Source organism: Dermochelys coriacea, chromosome 8, assembly GCF_009764565.3.
Source record: "Dermochelys coriacea isolate rDerCor1 chromosome 8, rDerCor1.pri.v4, whole genome shotgun sequence".
Lineage (NCBI taxonomy): Eukaryota > Metazoa > Chordata > Testudines > Dermochelyidae > Dermochelys > Dermochelys coriacea.
This window is the reverse complement of record NC_050075.1, coordinates 4,966,976-4,991,625: the sequence shown is the minus strand read 5'-3', so window position 1 is coordinate 4,991,625 and position 24,650 is coordinate 4,966,976. Positions and strand designations below refer to the sequence as shown.

At 46.8% G+C, this 24,650-nt stretch overlaps 1 protein-coding gene across 1 annotated transcript in view; it reads right to left on the bottom strand.

Moving 5' to 3' along the window:
* LOC119860079 (LON peptidase N-terminal domain and RING finger protein 1-like) overlaps positions 1–24,650 on the bottom strand; it is an 80,911-nt gene that overhangs the window by 18,443 nt on the left and 37,818 nt on the right. The window contains exon 11 of the mRNA XM_038413284.2: positions 652–810. Coding sequence (XP_038269212.1) covers positions 652–810 — 159 coding nt within the window. The remainder of the gene's footprint in view (positions 1–651; positions 811–24,650) is intronic.

Below are 24,650 nucleotides of genomic sequence, written 5' to 3'. Positions count from 1 at the left end.
GCAGGGAGTGGGGGCTAAAAATCCAGTTGGAGGAGAAATGGAGCCTCTCCCCACCCATTCTGCCAATACACCTCAGTCCCGCTTTGCAAAACCACAGCTGTCTGTCTACCCAGGTATTTGCATCACGCCCATCACCATGGTCTTGGGCCATGAAAAAAACTAAGGAAGCAAAATCCAATCAGCAGAACTGGGATCCTCCATTACTGCCTTTAATGACGGCATTGGATGAGAGAAAGTAATGAAACCAGTAAATAAAAGTGGCATTGCTGGGCCATCGTGAGATAGCCATTGTGAAAGGCAAACGCGAAGAGCTGTGGCTGCTCTTCTGCTCTGACGCTGGTGAGATCTGGGCTCATTCTAAGCTGTTCCAGCCCTGGCTACCCACCCCCCGCCCACACACACACAGCTCTGTCAATGCACCTCAATCCTGACCCCCAGCCCCCCCTGCTATTCCAGCCCTGGGTCCCCACACACAGCGCTGCTGATGCACCTGAATCCTGACCTGAAGCATTCCTCGCTCTGCCCCTGGTTTGGCATGGAGGCACCTGTGTAACTGAGTTGTCCATGGCAGTCTGATGCAGGGCCCAGGCAGGGGAGCAGAATACACACATGCAATTGTCCCAAGTCCCTAGCCAGAGCACTGACACTTGCCTTGTGTTCTCTGCTCACCGACTGCAAGCATCTGGGTTCCAGGTTGCTCTGCGAAAGGGAATGAGCAGTGTCTGACAATCCCACAGCACTACACAGCCTTCCTGCTCCCCCTCCTGGCACGCTACAGCTGAACAGCCACATGGAGGTAAGATCCCAGGCCTGGGGAGAGGGAAGAAAAAATCATTCCAGTTGCTCTGTCGTGTCTCCAATCTTGAGCCCCAGCAAACCCATCTGATGGTCTATTAAATTATCCATCAAACCAGTCAAAGGAACAGCAGCTCAGAGAAACTACTCAGCAGGATTATATGGATCATTTACTTCCCCTGCTTTGGAAGATCCTTTTAAAAGCTTGTAAATATCATTTTTCTTTCTACTGATGTGTTCTTTATTATTTGTATCACAGCAGCACCCAGAAGCCCCCATTGAGCTGAGGTGCCCAGTGGGGTGGGGGCTGTTCAGATACCCTGTCAGCCAGTGGATATGCCAAAGTGTTTATAGTCCCAGTAGGCAAGACCGATACAGATGGGAGGGGAAACAGAGGCACAGAGAAGGGAACTGACTAAGGCCAGGGATACACTACAGATTTCTATCAGTCTAACTACGTCACTCACGGGTGTGAAAAATTCACACACACACCCTGAGCGATGCTGTTATACCGACCTAACCCCCCCGTGTAGACAGCACTACGTCAGCAGGAGAGCTTCTCCCACTGCATAGCTACCGCCTGTCAGGGAGGTGGATTAACTGCACCGATGGGAGAAGCTCTCCCGTCGGCGTGTCTTCAATACAGCGCTACAGCTGCACCACTCTAACGCTGTACATGGAGACGAGCCCTTAGCCAAAGTCATGCAGCTAGGCCATGGCAGAGGCAGGAGTAAAACCAGAGTCCGGAGTCTTAGCCCAGCGTCCTACCGACCCCAACACCACCCCTTTCGAACCACACCTTTCCTGAGAATTAAAAATAAACTGCAGGCAAAGTCAGTCTCTGCTTCATTTACTTTCTGTCCTCCCCCATCATGAGTCATACCACTACTAATCATCATCATTAATTAATCATTTGTATTTTGGTGGAGCCTAGGAGTGTGCTAGGGGATGTTCACACACAAACCCCACCCCTGGAATCTGGTTTTGTTAGCTGCCGTGCACTTCCTCCGCTGGCTGCTTTGGCAGCAACAGAGAGCTCAGCTTTTTAAGCGGTGACTATTTGTTTCTTTAAGTCCGTGGGGACCCCGCTGTGTATTTGCGAAATGCAGAATTAAAAAAGCAAGCAAGAGTATTTTGCCACTTTAGAAAAGCAAAGTGTTACATTCTATACTTGTTCTAGGTAAAAACCCATCACCCCGAGAAGTGTGAGCTGCATTGCTAATTGTGCAATTATTTTGTTCGGTAACAAAGAAAAACTTGGAGTGCTTTCAGCAAATTCTGGGGCGGAGCAAATGATGACTTTTAAAAAATTACATACCAAAGAAAGCAGTTCTTTGTGAGATTTGTTTTTAGGCTTCGGGTATATTTTACTGCCAGTCCTCTAAAAAGACGAAAGCAGTTTGTCTCAGTAGCAAACAAGTTACATGGTGGCCTTGCCAGCCAGGCCTGCTGATGCAAGCACCTGCATGCACTGAGAGGATCACTGACATCCACACCTGGAGTCATTTTGCAGCGAAGTACCCATGAGCAATTTGTATTCACAAACATCAGCTCTATGGGCAGTCTGGGTGTCCCATGGTCTGGGCTTCCTATTTTCGGAAGGCGCCATTTTTCCTTCATGTACATTTTATTTCCTAGGATATCGCAGGTTGAGAGGTGACACAGTCTAGTGGCTATGGTACAGGATTGAGACTTGGGTTCTGTTCCCTGTCCTGCCACTGCCCTGCTGTGTGACCGCATCTCTGTGCCTGTTTTCCTTCCCACCTTTCTCTCTCTAGACAATCATGGTGGGACCCAAAGTCTGTCTGAGCCTCTGTTTGGCAAATGTGGTTGTTATAGGAGTTGATTCTCTCTGTCTCCTACCGTCCTTCCCTCCTACCAAAAAAAAAAGTATCCCCTGGGTCAGAATGAAGTTTCCTCTCCATCTCGGCCCCAGGCTGAGCGTGTATCTGGCGCCATGAAAGAGAAGCAGAAAATAGATGAGAGAGAACAATGTTCCTTCTTAGCAAGTGATCACAGATGTTTGGGAAACAAACCTCTCCCATACCAGAGGAACACTAAGTCTGTTTGCTGCAACTCCATCGCCAGTACCAGCAGAAGCAACGAGCAGCAAATTACGGGGCATCTGCTTGCAGAGATTTCCGAGATATTAGGATCCCGAGCTGGAAAACCTGGTGACATTTTAGCCATGAGACTTATTGGGCTGTTCAGTGGTAGCTGGCTGGTCAGGTAAGCCAGGTCTGTTGGTACTCTGCAGGCCAAATGAAAGTTGGTGTGGTTCTTTCCTAAGCTAATAAAAGCAAACTCTGTTTCTATTTATCTTTCCTGCAAATGCCCGCGTAGCTTGCACACATGCTCTGCCATTCAAAGCTGATTGCTTCAAAAAGAATGGGCAGAATTGTGGGGGTAAAGCCTTTAAATTAGACTTCCAGTGTTTCCTGCTTTCATGGCAGCAGTGTCTGCATGTTCCCAGGGCAAACAGGCTCAGCACAAAAACTAGAAAGAATCAGCTATCATGTCACTGAACATCCGACACATGTATTGAGGATGCCCTTAAAACCATGCAAATCTGTCCTCAGAATGAGGAAATGCTGTGAGGATCACATCAGCAAAACAGTTATATAGTTTTTAATGGTGCCCAGTGTACACACAGAAACAGGCTCGAGGGGTGGGTTGTGACTAACATCGTGCAAAACGTTTAAACCTTCCAAACCATATAGCTTGATTTTAGTATGGATTTCAACGTAGACCCACAAGACATACTCAGAAGAAAATTAGGGCAATGCAGTCTAGATAAAAATTACTATAAGGTGGGTGTGCAATGGGTTGAAAGACCGTACTCAAAGAGTAGCTATCAATGTATCTAGTGGGGTCCCACAGGGTCAGTTCTTGGTCTGGTACTATTCAACATTTTCATTAATAACTTGGATAATGGAGTGGAAATTAAAATTTGAAGGTGACACCAGGCTGGGAGGGGTTGCGAGCACTTTGGAAGACAGGGTTAAAATTCAAAACAACCTTGACAAATTGGAGAATTGGTCTGAATTCAACAAGATGACATTCAATAAAGACAAGTGCAAAGAACTTCTCATAGGAAGAAAAATCAAATGCACAACTACAAAATGGGGACTAACTGGCTAGGTGGTGGTACTGTTGAAAAAGCTCTGGAGATTAAAGTGGATCGCAAATTGAATATGAATCGATGTGTGAGGCAGTTGTGAAAAAGGTTAATATTCTGGGATGTATTAGTAGGAGTGTTATATGAAGACAGGGGAGGTAACTGCCCCGCTCCACTCAGCATTGTGTCCAGTTCTGGGCACCATGCTTTGGGAAAGATATGGACAAATTGGAGAGAGAGTCCAGAGAAGAGCAACAAACCTGATAAAAGGTTTAGAAAACCTGACCTGTGAGGAAAGGTTAAAAGAATTGGGCATGGTTAGTCTTGAGAAAGGATGATTAGGTGGGGGGGGGGGCTGATAACAGTCTTCAAATATGTGAAGGGCTGTTATGAAGAGGATGCTGATCAACTGTTCTCTGTGTCCACTGAAGGTCGGACAAGAAGTAATGGGCAAAGTCTGCAGCAAGGGAGATTCAGGTGAGATATTAGGAAAAACTTTCTAACAGTAAGGCTAGTTAAACACTGGAACAGGCTTCCAAGGGAGGTTGTGGAATCTCCATCCTTGTAGGTTTTTAAGAACAGGTTGGACAAACCCCTGTCAGAGATTCTCTAGGTTTAGTTGGTCCTGCCTCAGAGCAGGGGGCTGGGTTTGATGACTTCTCGGGGTCCCTCCCAGCCCTACATTTCTATGATTATATGCAATTATTGATCTCAAACTGCAACTAAATGTGTGCATTCGGGACAACTTGCATTGCATCTGACTTTGCAAATGACCTCTCTAGCTTATGCTGTTGCACAGAAAGTGCCCGATCCTGCTCCGAGGTGAAATCAAGGGCAAAATCCGCACTGGCTGAAAGGAGGCAGGAGCAGACCCTATTTCCTTTGCTAAAAGTTCTCTCATCTTTAAAGTGTCTAAGGGTCTAATCCAAAGCCCAGAGACTCCAATGCAAAGACTCCCACTGACTTCAATGGGCTTTGGACTAGGCCCAAACTTGTGTCCTGCTAGATGCCTCATGGGAAAATGTTGCACATTTTCCAATGCCATTAGCTCAGACCCTTGTCAGATGGAGCCCATGCTTGGGTTACTTCCCCCTTAGATTTCAAGCCTTCAGTCCTTCTGGGAGCTGATCCTGCCACCCTGAAGCCAGTAGCTCTTCCTCATATGAGTAGTCTCAATGACTGCAGTGGGGCTGCTCAAGTCAGCAATGGTTGCAGGAATGGGCCATAAGTTTTAGGCATAAGAAAGCTGATTTTTTTTCTGAGAAGGTTAGTAAGGAGACCCAGTTGCTGTCTCTCCTGCTGCCAGATCTTATGGCACCTTCTGAGCGGTTTCACAGATAGGTTAAAAGCTTCAATTGTATCGGCTTTATCCCCATCTGATCAGTTTCACAGCAACTCTTTGGTTTGTGCAAAACCACCCATTATCCAACAGATCAGGTGTCCCCATGCTGAAAGCCACCACAATGATTTGCCCATTGGCAGGCTGGTTGAGACAAGCCGAGGGCTAAACAAGGGCAGAGGACTCTGCGTTGGGGAAACCCTTTGTGCAAAGAACTCCCATGGAAACCAGTTCCATGTGGAAAGCATCTACAGGATTAGACCCAGCGACTGAACTACCTCTTCAGCGAGGGCTGGGGTGCAGAAGCTTGCTGCCCCCATGTGTGGGTGGGGGAAGCTTGCATTGCTCCTGGACTTGGAGAACTAGTTCTGAGGAGTCACAGAGTGCACGACGCCCCAGGACAGCCAGGCTGGTACTTCTCAAGAGCATTATTGCTTGCAGCTGGTCGGGGCTTTGGCATAGGGCTAAGTTCTAATAGCCAGTGTGAACACCCACTGGTGAAGTGAGCTGCAGTCTGAGTGTCTGCAGCCAGCTGTACAGTTCCTCGGCCCTAGCAATTCTTCGTAATGGGACAGAGTTCCTAGCAGACCATTTGTCTTCTGCACCTGCACTGTACTTCCGTAGGGGCTCTTGTGCCAGAGACTACAGATTCAGCTGGTGCCCTCTTGCTTTTAAGCCTGCTAACCTCTCCTAACAGTTTCCTGGCATCACCTTCTCTTCAGCCCTCCTTAAGGGGATAATGAGTGCCTCTGGTTTTGGTGTTCAAATTTCACTGTGGCCTTTCCTCTCATTATTTCATCTGCCTTCTTAACCAAACGTCAACCCACCCCAAATCTGAATGAATAATTCTGCTCTAGTTTCCAAGGTTTACAGACATCCGCTGTCTCAGAGCAATCAGACCTTCCAATTAGCCATAGTCTCTAAGAGTCTACTCCAATGCAGACTGAGGTGAGGAGAGTCTCTCCATTGGCTTCAGTGGGGCTTGGATCAGGCTCCTAAACAGTGTCATTCAGACGCTAAAACTAGAAACAATAAAGCCACATTTCCAGAGGTGACATCAGTGGGTGTGCCCACACAACCTCAGGCCTGATTGCAGAAATAGTATTGTGTAATTACACACCAGTCTGCATTCCAGTACAGGTTTCTGTGCACACAAAATGACCAAGTGGCAGCAGGCACTACAATTAAATCAGAACTTTCGGTATCAGCCTCTTTTTTCACCTGCTTCTGACTTTCTCAGCCCTCTCCTTCTGGACAGAAGTGCATTTACCAGATATGTGAAATGGGAAGAAAGCAAGCTTTGAATGAGGGCCGGATTCTCCCAGCAAGGCACAATGGATCAGCCTGCTTAAACACATGATACTTTCCCAAACACCGTGCACCAATTTGCATAGCTATTTTTCAAGTTTGGAAATTGACTGTCTGGTGGTCCCCTTTGGAGAATCTAGTATTGTGAACATGGCTTACTGATGAAAGCAGCAATGAAGGAGAGACAAACAGCACTCTACCTGGAGAGCTAGGTGAATGCCAATATACCTGTTGACACATCCTTTGAGAGGAAGGATGGTCTTGTGAGTAAAGCACTGGACTGGAACTCTAGAGATTAAGATCCCATTCTTGGGTCTGCTATGGACTCACTATGTGACCCTGAGAAATCATTTAAACCCTGTGGATCTTAGACCCCATCTATAAAATACAACAACAATACTTCCTTTTTCCCACCCTTTGTCTTGTCTGTGTAAATGGTACCGGATTTGGGGCAGGGATGGTCTCTCGCAATGTGTTTGTACAGCACCTACCAAAATGGAGCTGAAGTTTCACTGTCTAGGCACTAGTGAAAACTGTTCCCATGGATATAGAATGAATTGGCTTCATGTCTGCTCCTGTTTGCCATCTGCAGGCTTCCATGAGACAGCTGTGTTTGGATAAATCCTTGCATAAAGCAAATTTTAACAGCTCACAGGTGATTTTTCATGGCAGGTGAATTTTAAACTGACCAATAAATAAGCCAATCAAAGATATGCCTGAATCGTTTGGAATTAGGTCTACGTGTGCACAAGCAATTACTTTCTGACAATGATTATGCTGGTGACAGAAATTTACACCATGAAATGCCTCATCCTCTAAGCCAAATAAAGACATGTAGGATGAATTTTGGTTTTTGATTAATTATTTGTATTAAAGTAGCATCCAGGGGCCCCAGTCATGGCTTGCAGCAGGATCATATTGTGCTTGGCATTGTACAACCACATAACAAAGAGATGATCCCTGCCTCAAACAGAGTACAATCTAACTTGTGGTATGACTTCCCCTGCCTCCCCCCACCACCCTTTTGTCTCATGTGTGTCAGGAGTAGGGCTATATTGTACGGGTGGGTAGACTGACAACCTGCACATACTCTACCCATGAACACAGATTGAGACCATGCTATACATCAAGGAGAACCACAAAGGTTTTATATATCGCCTGAGGATCTGGCCCTCAGAGTCAAAGATCTCTAATTATAGCAAAAACTGCAGCACTGACATGGACGGGTTAAGGGCCAAATTCAGTCCAGTGTAAGTGATTGCATCTGTAATTCTGCCTGAAGGCTGAAATCCTGGCCTCACTGAAGTCAAAAGGAGTTTTGTCCAAGACTCCAATGGGCCCCGAATTTCATCCTAATGAATTCATTTAGATTAGAGCATTCTGCATTCTTTCTGCTTCATTCCTTCTCTATATGTACGGGGCTCTCTGGTTTGCAGATGGGGTGCCTGCCTTCGAATTAAGCCACGCAGCTGCCATGGCTTTAGCGTCAGCCCACTTTGCCGTAGATATAAACTCTACTCAGGGAAGGAGAATTAAAGGAAAAAAACAGTTCCAAGTGTTTCTATAATCACTGAGAGTTGATTTTTATCCTGCTTACATTTAACTTTGCACAATCAGTTTTATTTCCATGATGTGCAGCCAGGTGCAACAGCAATACCCAAAATCCTGTTAAGAAGAGAGGCTGGAGAAGTCAGGGAGTGTTTTGCAGAGAAGGGAAGGACCTTCTGATGGAATTAACACCGGCTGATTTTTCATCCTTGCCAACAATAAATTGCTTGACAAGAAAATCAGTGGGGACCAGCTACTGTTTGTTAACCATGCACTTGAGGAAAATAATTGGAATGCAAAGTTCAGTCATTTGTAGCAATACCCAGAATGTCCTTGCTTCCTGAGTTCTTATGCAGCAGGATCTGCCTCTCAACAACTTGGCACCCTTCAAAGGTTTTCATCTGCTCTCTCTCTCTCTCTCTCTCTCTCTCTCTCTCTCTCTCACTCTGGTACTAATTGCTGTGTCTTTCCAGGAACACTCGTTAAAATTTCAGAATGAAGGAGTCCCAGGAAGGCTGGCTGGACTCAGCGATTGTGTCTGTGACTTTTCAACTGTCATCATTTCCAGTGGCACTTTAAATAAAGGAGTTAGATTTAAGAAGAGTTGTTGTTAGAATGGAGACAAAGCCCAGCTGATTATTGGAATCACTTAGTTGAAAGCCACCAGTTAATATACTTGGCTCTTATGTGGCACATCTCATCCATAACTTTACAAAAGGAAGTTAAGTATCATTATCCTCACCTTACAGATGGGAAGTCTAGGCACAGAGACAAGGGACATGCCCAAGATCACACAACAGGTCAGTTGCAGAATCAGGAATGGAATCCAGGTCTCCTGACTATGTATTTAGTAATGATTGTTCTTATTATTATTTATTGTTTCTGTTGCTGGAATGCCTAGGAGCCCCAGTCACGGTCCAGAACCCCAGGTGCTAGGCACTGTACAAACACAGAACAGAAAGTCAGTCTCTGCCCCATAGACCTTACTGTCTAATCATGAGACAAAAGACAACAGACGGACACCAACAGACAGATGGAGGGGCACAAGTACTGATCAGAATGACAGGCATTGGTCTCAGTATATGAGCTACCTAACTGGTGTCACTTGGCAAAGGAGAGTTTGCAGGAGCACAATGAGTTAGCTTTGCGGGATGGTTACAGGAAGTTCCTTTTTTCAGAGTAGCAGCCGTGTTAGTCTGTATTCGCAAAAAGAAAAGGAGTATCCGTGGCACCTTAGAGACTAACAAATTTATTAGAGCATAAGCTTTCGTGAGCTACAGCTCACTTCATGAAGTGAGCTGTAGCTCATGAAAGCTTATGCTCTAATAAATTTGTTAGTCTCTAAGGTGCCACGGGTACTCCTTTTCTTTTTAGGAAGTTCCTTGTAAGCAAGAGGGACAGAATGGGCAAAAGCAGGAAGATATTTGTTTGAAAATTCAACAAGTGGGCAATGAAGCCTACCTGAGATTCCACCTCCACTGGACACCACGACCATTCAGAATTTCACGGTGATAGAGGAGGCAAAGCTCGGATCATTCTGCCTCAAAAGCACAGGCTCCTATTACTCAAGCTACAAGAGAATCTCCATTAGGTGTTTGCAGTCTAGAGCCTAAGATACATAGTGGATAAATTCTTATAATCTGATACCAAGTCTATTGTTGCACCAGGTGGTGCCTGCTGTGGCTGTGACTTTTGCTCGGAAAAATGTATACCTAAATAGAATGATAGAAATGCAGTGCAGGAAGGGACCTCAGGAAGTCACCTAGTCCATCCCCTCACCAAGGCAGGATTAAGTATACCTAGGTCATCCCTGATAGGTAACAGGTAACCTGTTCTTAAAAACCACCAATGAAGGGGAGAGGCAAAACAGAAAAAGCATGGGAGGAGAAGCAGAGAGACAAAGAGGCAATTGACAGAGGCAGGAATAAAATTCAGATTTGCTGACTCTCAGTCCAGTGGCCTCTTCTGTGGAATGAATTTAACTTTGTCTTCACGGACTAGTTAGTAACTGCAGACACCAGTCAGTATTCTGTGGGGTCCTGACTTAAATTTGTCACCTGTGTCTGCAAAAATAAAAAGCAGCGATCGCAAGAGAGAGCCTGAGATTTTGTGCACATGCACACACACAAAGCTAACTTTTCCTTGGTTCTTTCCTACCCCTTTAGATAGTCAAGGACTCTGCTGTCTGTGGACGCTGACAGCCATTTTGTGCTGAGGCCAGTGCAGAAGTACAGAGAAGACACATGTAGCATGCTCTCTCAGGGAAACTTTACTTTTGTTCTTCCTTTTTGGTTCTTTTAATCCTGGCTGGAAGGACATGATTGCCCCTTTGGGTATAGAGTAACAGGCTGCTACCTCTTTGTGTATTTGTGATGCACCCATCACCGTGGCATCTAGGTACCATCTCGGTTCTTCATAATCCGAGAAATTGCTAAAGAAAAGAAAACCTTGCTTCAGATAAATTATGTAACTGATAGTGATGTAAATTAGGGAGCCCACTCCAACAGCGAAACAGAACCAAGAAACCTAGGATCTTCCTGCTAAAGGCTGCTGCCTCTGGAACGCACTCATTTCAGAGATTAAATGACCACCAAAGCATTGGGATCAGTGGTGGGATGGAGGGAGAAGGACAGACTGAATGGAGGGACAGTCATTCTCGTTCTCCTGCAGTTAGTGCCTTAAAGGAATGATCGCTGGGTTTAAATGCACCTGTATGTATGTTCCTCATCTGTAATGAGCAGAGGCCCCTTCACAAAAGTTTGCTTTCACAAACCAATAGGGTATGGAGGAAGGGCAGGCTGCATATGTCCCTCCCATTCCAAAATGGCCACTCACCTCTTCCACACATTCCAGGCACCAAGTGCTGGACGGGTGTGCTTGATTTCCTATGCTCCTTATGCCCCTGTGGTCACTATTGTGTTCCTATTAATCACCCACTTCACAAACCAGGCATCTGTCTTCTCTCCAGCAGTGATTGTGCAAGCAGTCACATGAGGGATGGCTAAACAGTGGAGGTAGGAAAACGTCTCATTTCCCATCTATTTTCCTTGTCTGGCTGGATTGGCGCTATGCCTGTCATGTGAAAGTGTGCTTTAATAAACAGCTGGATTCCCAGTGCCTGCTGCTAGCTCCAGAATCATGTTGCTTCTTGAGCCAAAAGAATCAGATTAGAGGTAGAATCATCCCTGGATTCCAACCTCCCTGAACTGCAGAAAGGGGATGGGGCAGGAGACCAGAATCCAAACCCAGATGTCGAGCTGAATTTGTAATGACCAAATCAGATCCTCAGAGTCAAACACTTTGAGGAGTTTGAAGCTGAACTGTATTGAACTGGTGAAATACCAGGAAGAGAAAAACTCTACCCCAAGTGCCCGGGATGATCCTTAACATCATCAGTGCAGCCCCAAAGAGCCTTAAGAAAGTCCTATGTGGATCAAGGCGATAAAATCAGGATAGTTCCAGCTGAGAATCTGGCTCCCGCTGAGTGAATCAGTTGAGTTTCACTGCAGGATCAATTGAAAATCCATGCCAGCCCTGAAGAAGCTGAAGCAGTGATGCTAGCCTGCCTTTCTTCTGCAGTAGGTTCTATTCCACCGATGTAAGACCCTGGTGCAGAAAGCACAAAGACCTTGGAGGAAATGAAATGACAAGAGAGAGCTCAGCACTCCGTCGAATGAGGCACAGAGCAACAACAAAGCAGAGAGCGAAGATATGCCCACAGAGGACTCTGACCTTTATGGGAAATGCTAAATCATTGTGGGTTTATTTGTTATTTAATATTCTTCATTGATTCGTTTCTATCTCCCGAAGGGCAGAAGGATTTGACTAAGAGCCAGCACGGTGCATGCCATTGAGCCTAAGGGTATGTCTGCAAATGAGCTGGGAGGTGCAATTCGGATTCCTAGTGTGGTTTACTGGTCCCTAAAACAACAGATGCACAGCACTGGCTACAGCAAGGAACATGACAAAATACCTCCCCCCAGTCTCTGCTGATGTTCCTCGTTCCCCACCTGCACCACTTCCAGCCCCGGACCCTTCTCCCAGCTCTGCCAGTGCACCTCAGTCTTGGCTTCCTGATTTCCAAACTGGCTGGCAATCTCGTGAGCAATGGTGGCCAAACATACTCCAGTGTAGAGGTGAGTGAGCATTGCCAAAAAGTATGTGTGGATATTCCTTTAACTTCCATGGAACTCCATTGTGCTGCCATGTCCGGGCCTTTCTTTGTTTGCTCCCGCACAAACATCCGGGAGCATCAGGTTTTGTTCTCAGGATGCTGGGGGAATAGCTGTTCTTCATGGGAACATCCTTTTCTATGAGCAAGTGATATTGTTTGCAATATTTTGCTCATCCAGTCACGGAGCAGAAATAATACCAGATGACTTGGGGACCAATCACACACAAGGAATAACAAAAAGTGAACAGCCAGAGACTGGTTTTGTCCTTGTGGTCACCTATAAAGCCCCAGTGCTTTCACTGCAGTTGCACGGGCATCAGGGATTGGAACTTAGTACATAATTCCATTGTTGATGCAAAAGGAAGACCAGATTCCAGACCAGCCATTCTCATGTGCGCTGGCTCAGAAGGGCTAACAGGAGCAAAAAGCAGTAACCACCGTATATTTGTCAGTAGGTCTGAGTGTGAATATATACAAAAGGAGTCTAAGAGAAGTGGTGTTGACTCATTTCATATAACAGGGTGCATAAGTTATCCCCTATAACCATTTGCAGCCATGACTATTGCCATGTGACCGGGAATAAAGGCCAGGGTTTTCCCCCTGCGTTCCTGTACACCCGCCTGGTCTGTGGCATGTGCAAAGAACCCTTCAACCCAACCATGCACGGAGACTTCCTCTTCTACTCTTCAGACTCTGAGTAATATCTGTCCTTGCAAGGATACACACTTCTGTGCGCCACACCTGTACTACCAGGAGCAGAACTGGTGAGCAAAGAGGCATCCATTTTAGAGCCTGTTTCAAGGTGCAGCTCTTCAGAGACACTTTTAGCAGCAACAGAAATAATAATCAATAATAATCGATAGAAGGCTCATGTCCCCAAAAGAGCAGCCATTATCCTGCATGGTTAATAATTGCTTGTTCTCCCGATGCTCTTTCCACAAAACTCTCACTCTCTTCTTTCTGCTGAGTCATAACAGCCGATGCCGCCGACTCCCAGTGTAGTTCTCAGTCTCATCGCTGTTTTTAAGGCCTTCATTTCCTGGGCCCTGACGAATGCCTTTGGGAATCTCGCTTATGAATTTAATTTTTTCAAAAACTATTTTAATTACTTCCTAATGTTCCGAACGCGGGACCAGCACTCAGTGTCTCTTTGGCACTTGGCTTTGTCGCTCAAAGGTGCTGTAGGAAGCTTTTGCTAAGTGACTGCTAGGGAATACCATCGCTACCCCTGGTGCTAGAAGACAGCACAACAGGAGATGAGGCTTCTCTGAGAAAAAGCCCTCAGAAGTAATCAAAGGCTTCATCCCATCCCATTTCAGGACTCTGTATAAGTGGGCAGTATCTTGCAATAATGCTGCTGCAAATGAGTGACTACTATTATTCTTTATAACAGTAGCATCTAAAGGCCGCATGTGAGATCAGTGCCCGTTTGTGCTAAGCTTTGGGCATCCATGTAGCAAGAGACAGTTCCAGCCCCAAAGAGATCACCACCTACATAGCACTGGGATTTGCTCAAAATTGTGGCAGAATTAAGACTGGAACTCAGACCCCTAGATTGCCAGCCCAAAGCCATAGCCACAAGGTCACGCTGCCTATCCCTAAGGCAGCATACTGTCTTGTGCCATGCAAGCCTCCTCTCTCTCCCTGTGATGCTCAGGGCCCACCTGCAGCATTTCCTCCTACTATTCCTGTATAAAGACCAGCTGACTGAGTGGAAGCTTTGGCAGTATCTGTAAATAGATGCAAGGGAAAGACCAGCAGATTCTCTTTCTCCTTTAAGCTTCGGCTGTTTATTTGAACCTCCCTCCCTAGAGTCTAGTATATTAACCCCTTTGGCCATTTCCTCTCTCCACGCTAACATGGAACTCTCCTAAAGGCAGAGCTGGCTTGGCAATCCATAAAGCCTGCAGCCATCCTCCCCATCCATGTCTATCAAGTTGCCGGTCGCAGGACAGTGATGCCGGGGCTAATCTCAGCTTTGATTGTCAAACCAGACAGTGTCTAGTCTTTCTTCTCTGGCAGACCACGTTGGTGTCAAGCAATTGCTGAGTCTGAGTGTCCGTTACTGATTTTTCAACAGGTCATAGGTTAATCAGTCACCATCTTCACCTCGCCCACCCAGTTTGGTTCTGAGCCCCATGCTGTACTAACACAGAATAAAGAGATGGTCCCTGCACCAGATTGCTTACGATCTGGCTATGTATGTGGCATGGTTCTCTTGATGAGTCTGTAAGCTAAAGCCTGAGTGTGACTTCTATTTGGGCTGGTAACCCAGCCACTTTGGAGTGGGAATGGCAGTTAAATCACTCAAGTGTGGCTAGCCCCCCAGTGCCTTCCCACAATTTCCCCCTGCCCCCGTGCCCAGAAGCACAGACAAGTCCTCCCACAATTCACTGGGCAAGCATCAAAGAGCGGCTCAGCTTACTGCAGTGTGAAGAACCAGAAGACATGCCCTAGAAGTCCTAACAACACACATGGGAGAGCACTGGACCAGTCAGGGCACAGTAACTTGGGTAAGGCTTTGCGGTGGAGGTGCTCACACCCGGGCTATGCTAACCCAAGGGCCCAGACATGGAGACAATCACTCGAGTTAAATCTGTTCTGAAGACCTACCCATAAACAAGGCAAATTCCTGTTCACTTGGCACCCGGGAGAGGTAAGAAAACTCAGCCCAGCTGAGCAGAGGAAGTCAGCACTTTTGGACATGCTGAGCTCCTGTCTGTAAGCAAATTTTAGGCTTTCTGTGAATCTGTTATTAGCAGGGAGAATGGAAAGCAATTCCCCCTGTCCCTCACTGCCAAAACAAATCACTCCTGGACATTCTCGGGTGCATTGCTTTCTGGTTTTTAAATAATTCATTCCCCCATCATAAGCTTTTCTAAGTAGCCAGCGTTCTCAAGCGGCTGTTACACTTATCTCTTGTGCCTCTCAGCCCCTGCCTGTTCTACACCTGCTATAATACTGTGTTCATTAACGGGAACCTTCAGTCTGCAAGGTTATGAAGCAGCTTCCCTCTCTTATATAAGCTCTTATCAAGCATAAGGAGTAAAAAGCAGGAGGAGCTGGGAAACTGGAGAATGTTTATTCTTTTTGTTTTAAGTGAAGTTGTTTTCCATTTTCAGGAATTCATTTGATCGAGAAGGAATAATAACAACAGGAGATAATGTATAGATATTGAACTAGTAAGATGCTCCTTCAAAGCGATCTCAGAATATTTTTTTAAAACCCATGGAAATATCCCTGCTAACTCCCTTATCTTTTTGGGTGCACCTGGGACTGTGAAAGATTTAAACTTGCAAATCCAAAGCTCAAACAGGGTAACTATTCTGGCTTCAATCAAACTGCCCTATAAAAAAATGACTCACTATATTTGGCCTTTGGATTTGTTGCACGTCTGTGGGAGGGAGGGCTTCGTGGGAGCTTATGGATTTGTTTGGGAGCTGAAAAGCTTGCGCTTGCTTAGTAATCTTCATAGCAATGCATTTAGGGGAGAGAAGCTCGTCTGCTGCTTTAAGTACGGTTTGCTGCTGTTTTCTTAAATGCCCTCTTTAGCGGAGGCAGCACCGGCTCTGAGTGTGGATCTGTATTTAAAGGGTCCCTGCTGGCATTGGAATGGTATGAAAGGGCTCCCACCCGAGTCATTCATGATACTCCATGCCTGTGAAAATTGTCTTCAGGCAGCACTTTTTCCAGTGCGGTTCTTGCCTGCTTCCTCCTGTCTCCTCTCCCCATTGTCCTCCACTGGCTGCCTTCTGCCCCCCTCCTACGTTTGAGATAGCGGGCTTGGGGCATGCTCATTGCAGCCCTTTGCACTGAGGGCCCATGTTTCCAGGTGCCCAGCACCCAACATTTAAGGCCGGGGTTTCCCTAAGAGCTCAACTCCCATTTAGGCAGCTCACCAAGGGCCCGGTTTTCAAACGCTCAGCACTCAGCCCTTAGCTCAAAGCCCAAGGAGCACTGGCCAGGCTAGCTCTTCTGAAAATCTGGCTACTTGCTTCAGTGCTTAGTTGGGTGGCCCTTGATGTGGGGCAATGGTGAATCAAGCCCCGTTTCTCCCACGTTGGTTATTTGAACAGTACCATCCCTCACCCATGCTCCACATGGATGCTTGCTATGGAAATTTTGGCTGCAGTCCCTTTGGCTCGAACCTCAGGCTATTTTTGGAAGAGTTAAAAAAAACTATCTAGGGAGGGGTTGCCTTTTACTTTTATGCATAGATTTCTTCTCCCCCCCACCCTCCAACCCACCCCCCAAAAAAGCTATAACCAGCTTCTGCATTTAAAAAACGGAAAGCCGGGTGATTCCAGAATTGTCCAGGAAATCTCCCTTGTCATTTGCCCAATGCAGTCCCGGGAATCTATTCCAAAGAGGCCCTGTAACAAGAAGAGTTCACCCAAGAGCTGAGGCCACGGGCCTGAGATGAGGTGCTTGGAGTGACTAACGTCAGCTGTGGAGCATAGCCAGAGCCGGTGTAGACTGTCAGGGCTCCAGTAAAGCACTATGATGGTTTACACCAGCTGAGGATCTGGCCCTGTGCCTCCCCGAGGTGAGGAGGAGGGTCTGGGATTGATTCTCCTCTTGCTTGCACCAGTGTGATTCCATTGCCTTCAATGGAGTTGCTCCAAAATTACACCGGTGGGAGGTGGCAGAGAATTAGACCTGATAAAGCAGGAGTCAACCAGTGCAGGCTGCTTATCCCTCCCCTATTCTGTTGCTGGGGGCAAAGATACAGCCTTGGACAGCCCTAACTTGTAACTCCTACTGCCTTAGTCCCTAAGCAGCTTGTGGCAATGGGGAATAGCAGGGGTGCAAGACTGCCTGGGCCAGACCTTCTAACCCCATTGTGCCCTTCCCTCCTCTAGCCCACCCCTGCTTTGCCCCAGTCCAGCCCTACAGTGCCCTCTGCAGTAGGGCAACTGTGAAAGTGACACACAGCTGGATGGGGGATGTATTGTGTGTTGGGGGGATATACCAGAGAGCTGAAATACAAAGGGGACATAGCATGGGGGAGGGGGTGTCTGCAGCCCACCAGGGATGTCCCCCCCCAACCCCCAGTTGACCAAGGTTTTTTGCTCATTCCACTCCAGGATTAAATCCAGCTCAGTGCCTGCAGGAGAAAGTCAGGGGTGTCAGACAATAGCCTCCCCGGCTGGAGATGGGGCTGGTGACCGAAGTCCCCCAAAGGCTCCTGGCCACACTCACTTTTTGCAAAGCATTCGGGCAGCTTTTGCCACACTGCCAATTTCTGCACACATTAGCAAAGTGAAACTCTGTGCAGACAATAAATCATTCGGCTTCTGAAAGCTGCTCTCCCCAAGGAGCCTCTAGGGTGTCCTCAATGTCCTATCTGCAGACGGGCAGACTTCAGGGCCCTGAGACAACATTCCCGTCCTCATAGACCACAGTGGCACAGGCCCAAACCATGTTGGCTGACCATGAGATGACCCCTGAGCAAACATATCAGCCTCTTGCTGTTAAAAATACACCACCTGAGGGCTCGGCCCAAACAATAAATGTAATGGGATGCACTTAACGCAGCTAGATGCAAAGGGACTGTACCAACTGTCCTTATTGAGGTTAGTGGGACTTTTGCCATTGGCTTCAGTGGGGACAGAACTGGGCCCACGGTACTGGAAGCAACCTTGTCTCCATAAGAAAATGACCTGTTGCTAATGAGAGGTGTAGATGAACCAGTGCTGAGCAGAGTTTAACTGCAGGCAAGGACAAAGGCAAACCACAATCAGCTCCATGTCAGAAATTGGGGTCAGACCTGTCCACTGCACCTATTGTCAGCAATGGATCATTTTCCTAGGCTGAGGGGTCAGGAAGCATCACCATGGCCACTGGATCCATGTACCTTGACTCCTGCCATAGCAGCAGGACACGAGTCCTTTTGTAACCCTGATCCATGTTGTATGACTGGAGCCAGGAAATGAAAACCAAGGCTAGGATTTTCAAAGTAGCTTGGGAGCTGGGTGTCCAACTCCCTTGGGCCATGTTTGAAAATGCCATGCAAGCTCTCAAATGGGATTCATGAGGTCTGTGTCTACACAGAGGACCATGCGCAGAGGACCATAAAGCATTCCAGGTACAGCCACAGCGTCAGTCATTCCTAGTGGAATGGCTCTCATGATTTGATCATCAGTCTCACGACATTTGGTTTGTTTCTTACAGCTCCAGCTCCTGGAGTCCCGTGAATACATAGGGATTCCAGCTTTCATTTTTTTAAAAAGTAAGTTTCTAGCCCACATGGTTTCATAGATTCACAGATTCATAGATTCCAGGCCAGAAGGGACCATTTTGATCATCTAGTCCAACCTCCTGTACAGTACAGTACAGGCCAGAGGACTGCCCAGAATAATTCCCAGAGCAGATCTTTTAAAAAAACCAACCAATCTTGATTTCAAAATTGTCAGTGATGGAGACTCCACAACAACCCTGGGGAAATTGCTCCAGTGCTTAATCACTCTGACTGTTAGGAATGTATGCCTTATTATTGCTGAGAAAAGCTGGAACAAAAGTCTTCTAAGTTCATCCTAATGGCCCAGAAACCTGAAGGCAAATAAAAAGAACCCTCCATGTATTGTTTTGTTTGGGAAGGTGGGGGGGATGACTCATGAGTTTTGAATGCATGGGATTGGCAGTACAGTATCAATGGCGTGTTGGGGAGAATGGGTGTTCATATCTCGAAGGCATGAAGTCCACAGGAGGGATAAAGCAGGTCCGGAACTGAATAGGAGAAACAGGTGTTCCTCTGCAGCTCAGAGAATGGAGAGAGAGACAGCGTCTACCTGCTGCCTTTCAGTAATGACACAATTTAGTTTCTGTTACTTTCTCCTTCTTCTTTTTAACATTGAGGTTTATGGGAGGCAACCTGCCCAGATGAATTTGAGCGTAACAGACATCTCCCTGTAGGTAGAAGCTGAACAGATCTATTCTTCCACCTTATTAACAATAATGAAGAAAGAGGAAGGTGGAAGAAATTCAGGGCAGCTACAGCATCAGGAAGATTATTACCAATATTATGAGAACGAGAGATCCGAGGAGCACACGAGAAGCAATTGCCATTTCACAAAGTCCTTTATTAACAAATCCATTAAGGAGATAAACAGTCCTGCAAACACTGAAATACAACAGCAGATACAGAGAAAATACACAAGGTTTAACCTGCTGAGTGGCATCACTCCCATCTCCTGCGTGTCAGTTATCATTGCCCTTATCATCTTCATTGTCGTCATCTTCACGAGTGCTTGATATTCTGGAGTCTCCCATGGCCTACAGGCCAGGTTATACCTTTTTATAAGGCGTTACGATGATGCCCACTGGGGTTCATACATAATCATGAGGGTTGTAACCCCTATCTGTACTTCCACACCCCACTAACTTTGGGGTGCCCCATTTTGCACAGGCAGGGTGGGGAGGAGGCATGAAAATGCAGCTTCTTTTTCCCTTGTCAGTGTTGCTGAAGGGGAAACAATGGGTAATGAAGGATGCTGGGTACATGTCACAGAGGGGAACGGACTCAACGACGCAATGCAGAGGTACTTCACCAAATACCTTTCACAAGTCCTCAGCTGCCTTTCCCTAGTTTTCATTGCACAGGGTTGGAAGGCATCACTTCGCTTATTGCCCCTCAATGGTGTGTTGTTCCCGCAGAAAGGAACCAAAAATGATGATTGTTCATAGAGCGATTTTGCCATCTAATTGTCACTGATTCCGGCATGTTCATGTTCCCAGCACTCCTGCAAAGGGAGGAGGTAAATCTAGGAAACATAATTAACTACCCCAAACATGCCAGCGTAATTGAAAGAAATTAATCAAATTTATTTAGGCTTTTGTGAGCTGGCTTCTGTGGATCTCAATTTGTACAAGTCTCACTCTTAAATTAATGGGGAGAAACAATTAAGGTAAACAGAAAGCAGCTTAGAGAGCTGTCCTTGCTAAAAGTCACATTTGATTTTAATAACATTATATTTATATAAGTCCCCCACTTTTAACGAGTTTCCCATCTTCTCGCCATTTAATCATCTTGTAAATATTTTGCTTCAGCTGAACGGTCTAGTGAAATCATAAATCAGCAGCAAGGGAGCTCTGGGGGAGAAGGAATGAACAGCTGATGGGTGCCTAATGGTATGTGAGCTGCAGGTTAGGGACTCAGAAAGAGGCAGTATTAGACAATGGTTAGAGCAGAGTCCTAGCAATTAGCCCTCCTGGATTCTACTCCAGCTGATTTCCTGGGGCAAGTCACTAACCTTTTTGGGTTCCTCTTTACTACAAAATTAGCCATAATTAATACTTAATTGCACTCACATGTAGCCTCCCCCTTGCGGTACAGCATGTGACAATTTGCAGGCAAGAGGCCTAGTTGCTCACTGAAGGAATAAAAGGCCAGGAGCTGAGAAAGGATTAGATATGTGGCTAAACAGTTAATGGTCTCCCTGTGCATGAAAGCAGCTCCACGTAAACTGCTGTGTTCCTCTTGGCTAGAAGAGGCTATGAACAAAGGAAAGATGGTATTTTATTGCAAGCAGTGATCTAGCCTGCAGCTGTCATAACTCTCTGAAATCAGAGCTGTGCCACTACTGCTGTGAAGCAAGCTGGTTTCTCTGCTGGTCACGCAGCTGCTTGGCCATCTCGTGCTTCGAAACCCTTGTCTTTAATTAATAAGGAAACCCAACTGGGTGCTTGGAGAATCTTCAGTGCAGACCAGCAAACCTCATTGCTCAGTATTGGTAAAACCCCCGGCAGAAGAAACCTGAGTCCAAGTTTTCATTGTACTGGCACACTCTTTGACCCAAGCAGTTAGGTAGTATTTGGTGTAGTATTTGGTGCCTTGCACATTGTTTCTGTTAGGGGAAGAAATTGATGATGGAAACAGGTATTTCTTTGATGAAATCCTCTTTCTCTACAAAAGAATGCTCACAAAGTTCTGTTTCCCTGAACATCGTATGAATCAAACAGGAAACCGTTTCCTTGGTCAATCCTCCAAGCCTCTTTTTCCAGCCAGCACTATGCCCAAAAAGCTCTCTCTTAGCTTTTTCTCAGGGTCTCACTACAAGTGCTTCTCTGGCTGCCTTTGGCTTTCTGCTTGCCTTCTCTGGCTGCCTCTCCGGTATGTTTGGCTGCCTCTCCTCATACATACAGTTCCTCCAAAACAATACACAGCCCTTTGCATTTGCATTCAGTCCCCAGTGAAACCCCTCTGCCCACGTAGCTCAGTTTCTGACTGGCCTTGCATGTGTTTTGGGTGGTGGCTCTCATTGTTTCAGCTATCCCACTCCTAAAGGAGTTTAACTATGTCTTACTTTTATTGAGAATGAAGGGTGGTGATTACAACTACCCCCTTCAACAAGGTTTCACCCAACCCCCAGAATAACAACACTGTCAGCTATTGCACTGTGCTGCCTCTGGACTGAAGCATTTGGTAGGATTTAAATGGGCTCTTTATTTAAGCCGCTGCCCCTAAATCTCAACTCTTTGGCATTCTGAGCTCTTCCACTTGTGTTCCCTTCCCAAGGGTCCCTCTGGTGTTCTCTAGCATGTTTTGCGTGTACCCATTACTCTACTGTTCAATGGCATTAGCATAATATCATGGATTTCCAGTCTGTCTCCCTGCCTCCCACCATCCGGGAATGCCTGGCTCTGGACTACTCAAGCCATTCCCTCCTCACCAATATATGACCTGCAGGGTTTTTTTTTCATAGATATTAAGGTCAGAAGGGACCATTATGATCATCTAGTCCGACCTCCTGCACAACGCAGGCCACAGAATCTCACCCACCCACTCCTGCGAAAAACCTCTCACTTATGTCTGAGCTAGTGAAGTCCTCAAACCGTGGTTTAAAGACTTCAGTGAGCAGAGAATCCTCCAGCAAGTGACCCGTGCCCCATGCTACAGAAGAAGGTGAAAAACCTTCAGGGCCTCTTCCAATCTGCCCTGGAGGAAAATTCCTTCCCGACCCCAAATATGGCGATCAGCTAAACCCTGAGCATATGAGCAAGATTCACCAGCCAGATACCCAGGAAAGAATTCTCTGTAGTAACTCAGATCCCACCCCATCTAAGTTTTGCTTGGTCCAAGGGAGCAGTGACCATTCAAGTTACTAGCCCAGACCCTCAGCTGGTATAATTGCATGGAGCTATGCAGATTGACACCAATTGTGGAGTTGGGCCATGAGTTCTCAGTTACCAGCCCGAATAGAAATGAGTGCCATAGAACTATCCAATCCTGGGCCTAAGGTCATGTCATTCTGCTGTCCGTCTTGCCTCTATGCACCACTTATGTCAGTCAAAACCTGATGTAAGCAGCTGTAGCGGTCATGGTTCCTGCGTACTGCTGCATCCGGGTGCAGAGGCACTCAAGCATCACAAGAACAATGAGACCGATTTGTAAAGCCAACCCGCTGCACGCTCCTTCTCGTCCATTTTGTTCTCGGCACCCTCTGACAAGTCACGTGACTCTGCAAAGGGACGACTAGTAGTGCAGCAGCTTCGTCTCGTTGGCATTTCTTTGATCCTGAGGCTGGCTTGTTATTGCGTAGGTGCCTTGAGCTGCAGTCTCTGTCATTGGAAGGCCCCATGATACAAGAGAGGAGTGTGAACTAGTTGAGAGGACCAGAAACTCCTCTCTGATACATCCTATTCCCTTAGACCAGTCACTGGCAGCCAGGGGTCCTGGCACTGAAGGTGCTGGGGGTGTGGCAGCACCCCCTGGCTTGAAGTGTTTCCATCATCTACAAGGTTTACAGTTTTGTTCAATGGCTCTTAGTACCCCCCCCACTATAAAACCTGTTCCAACACCACCGCTGGAAGCTCCCTGATAGGCTTCAAATCAGTTATTATTGCTATTTATTATTTGTATTGCCATAGCATCCGAAGGACCCAGTCATCTGGGTCTCTCTGTGTGAGGTGCTGTCCATATGCCCGCACCAAGGAGCTTAGTCAGACCTTCATTCTTCATCCATATGACTCAGGCCGTTCGTTCCTTTCTGTGCTCTCGAGGCTCCGATATCGTGCCTATCACCCTTGTGTCTGAGGGTTCCCAGCCTGGCATCTTGTAGAACCGCTTCCCTGCCCCAGGACATGAGGAAACAAGAGGAAATGGGATGATCTCTGCACCCCCGCTGAGAAAAATCACCTGATCAGGAGCCTCTTCCTGCCCTCTCCAACTCCCCGTGTTTTTGCTGTCACCTCAGAAGCCCCTAGCTGTTCCCTTTCCATCTGAAATGCCCAACCGAGGTAATTCATTGGTGTGTAAGCACAGGGAGGAGAAGGAGGCTGCTCTGTAATTATAGATAAGCAGCCGAGCATGCCATGCTATTAACAGCTGCCTGGCTCTAATATGGGAAGGGAATGAGAGGCTGGCTTTTTTTAATACCCCTTACAGGCACTTCTCAGGCCTGTGTTTTCGGGTTTTTTTACATCAGCCTTTCTCCAGTCTGTGGTGACCTCAGTGACCAGGGGAGCACTTTGTGCAAGAAGTTGTGGGAAGCTGAAGCAGAAGAGCAAAGTGACAGCCCTCAAGTTCAGTTTTTCACGTTCCTTCTGCCCAGGGCTTTCGCCCAGTGAGCTGTTGCCCCTTTCTCACATGAAGGAAAGCACCACAACTGGAGAGCTGGCACAGAGACGTGGGCCTTTGATGACAGAGGCAGTGGCTAGAATCTGAAAGGAGAGCTACGTACGGACACCTCCTTATGCAAACCGAAGCACTGAGGCCACGCAAACAATGGCATCGCGTCACTCTGGCCAGAAAACACTCCCAGCGAATGTGGGAACTGGGCCGACACTTGGTCTGCTGCAGTGAGCCTGCTGCATGGAATTGCCCTCATGCCTTGAGTCTCACGTGTATGCTTTAAATACAGAACAGCAAGTGCCATAGAACACTATGTGGAATGAGTCAAATTCTGCTCTCTCGGCCACCCAGGGGTAGCCCCAACTGGCCTCAGTGGTGTAACCTTCTGAGATTGTTTGTTTGCTTTCCACCATCTTCATGGCTCTGCTACAAATAGGCTCCTCCTTTCTTCAGCCCCCTTCTGCCAATACAAGACTTTCATTTTGGTTCTGTGACGTAGGCAGCTGGTGGGGTGCGCCCACTGCAGTGCTTTGATACCTCCATGCTGGGCAAGCCAGAAAGCCGATTGATAGAAAGAAGCTAGAGACGAACAATGATCTTATGGTGAAGACACTGAGAACCAGGAGATGTCGGTTCACATGTTGGCGCTGGCACAGGCTGATTGTGAGACCTACGGGAAGTCATGTGAAGCCAGATTTTGAAAGGTTTTTTTGAAACATTTTTGGGCTGTATAAATAGGATCATTGCCAGCAGATCAAGGGATGTGATTGTTTCCCTCTATTTGGCATTGGTGAGG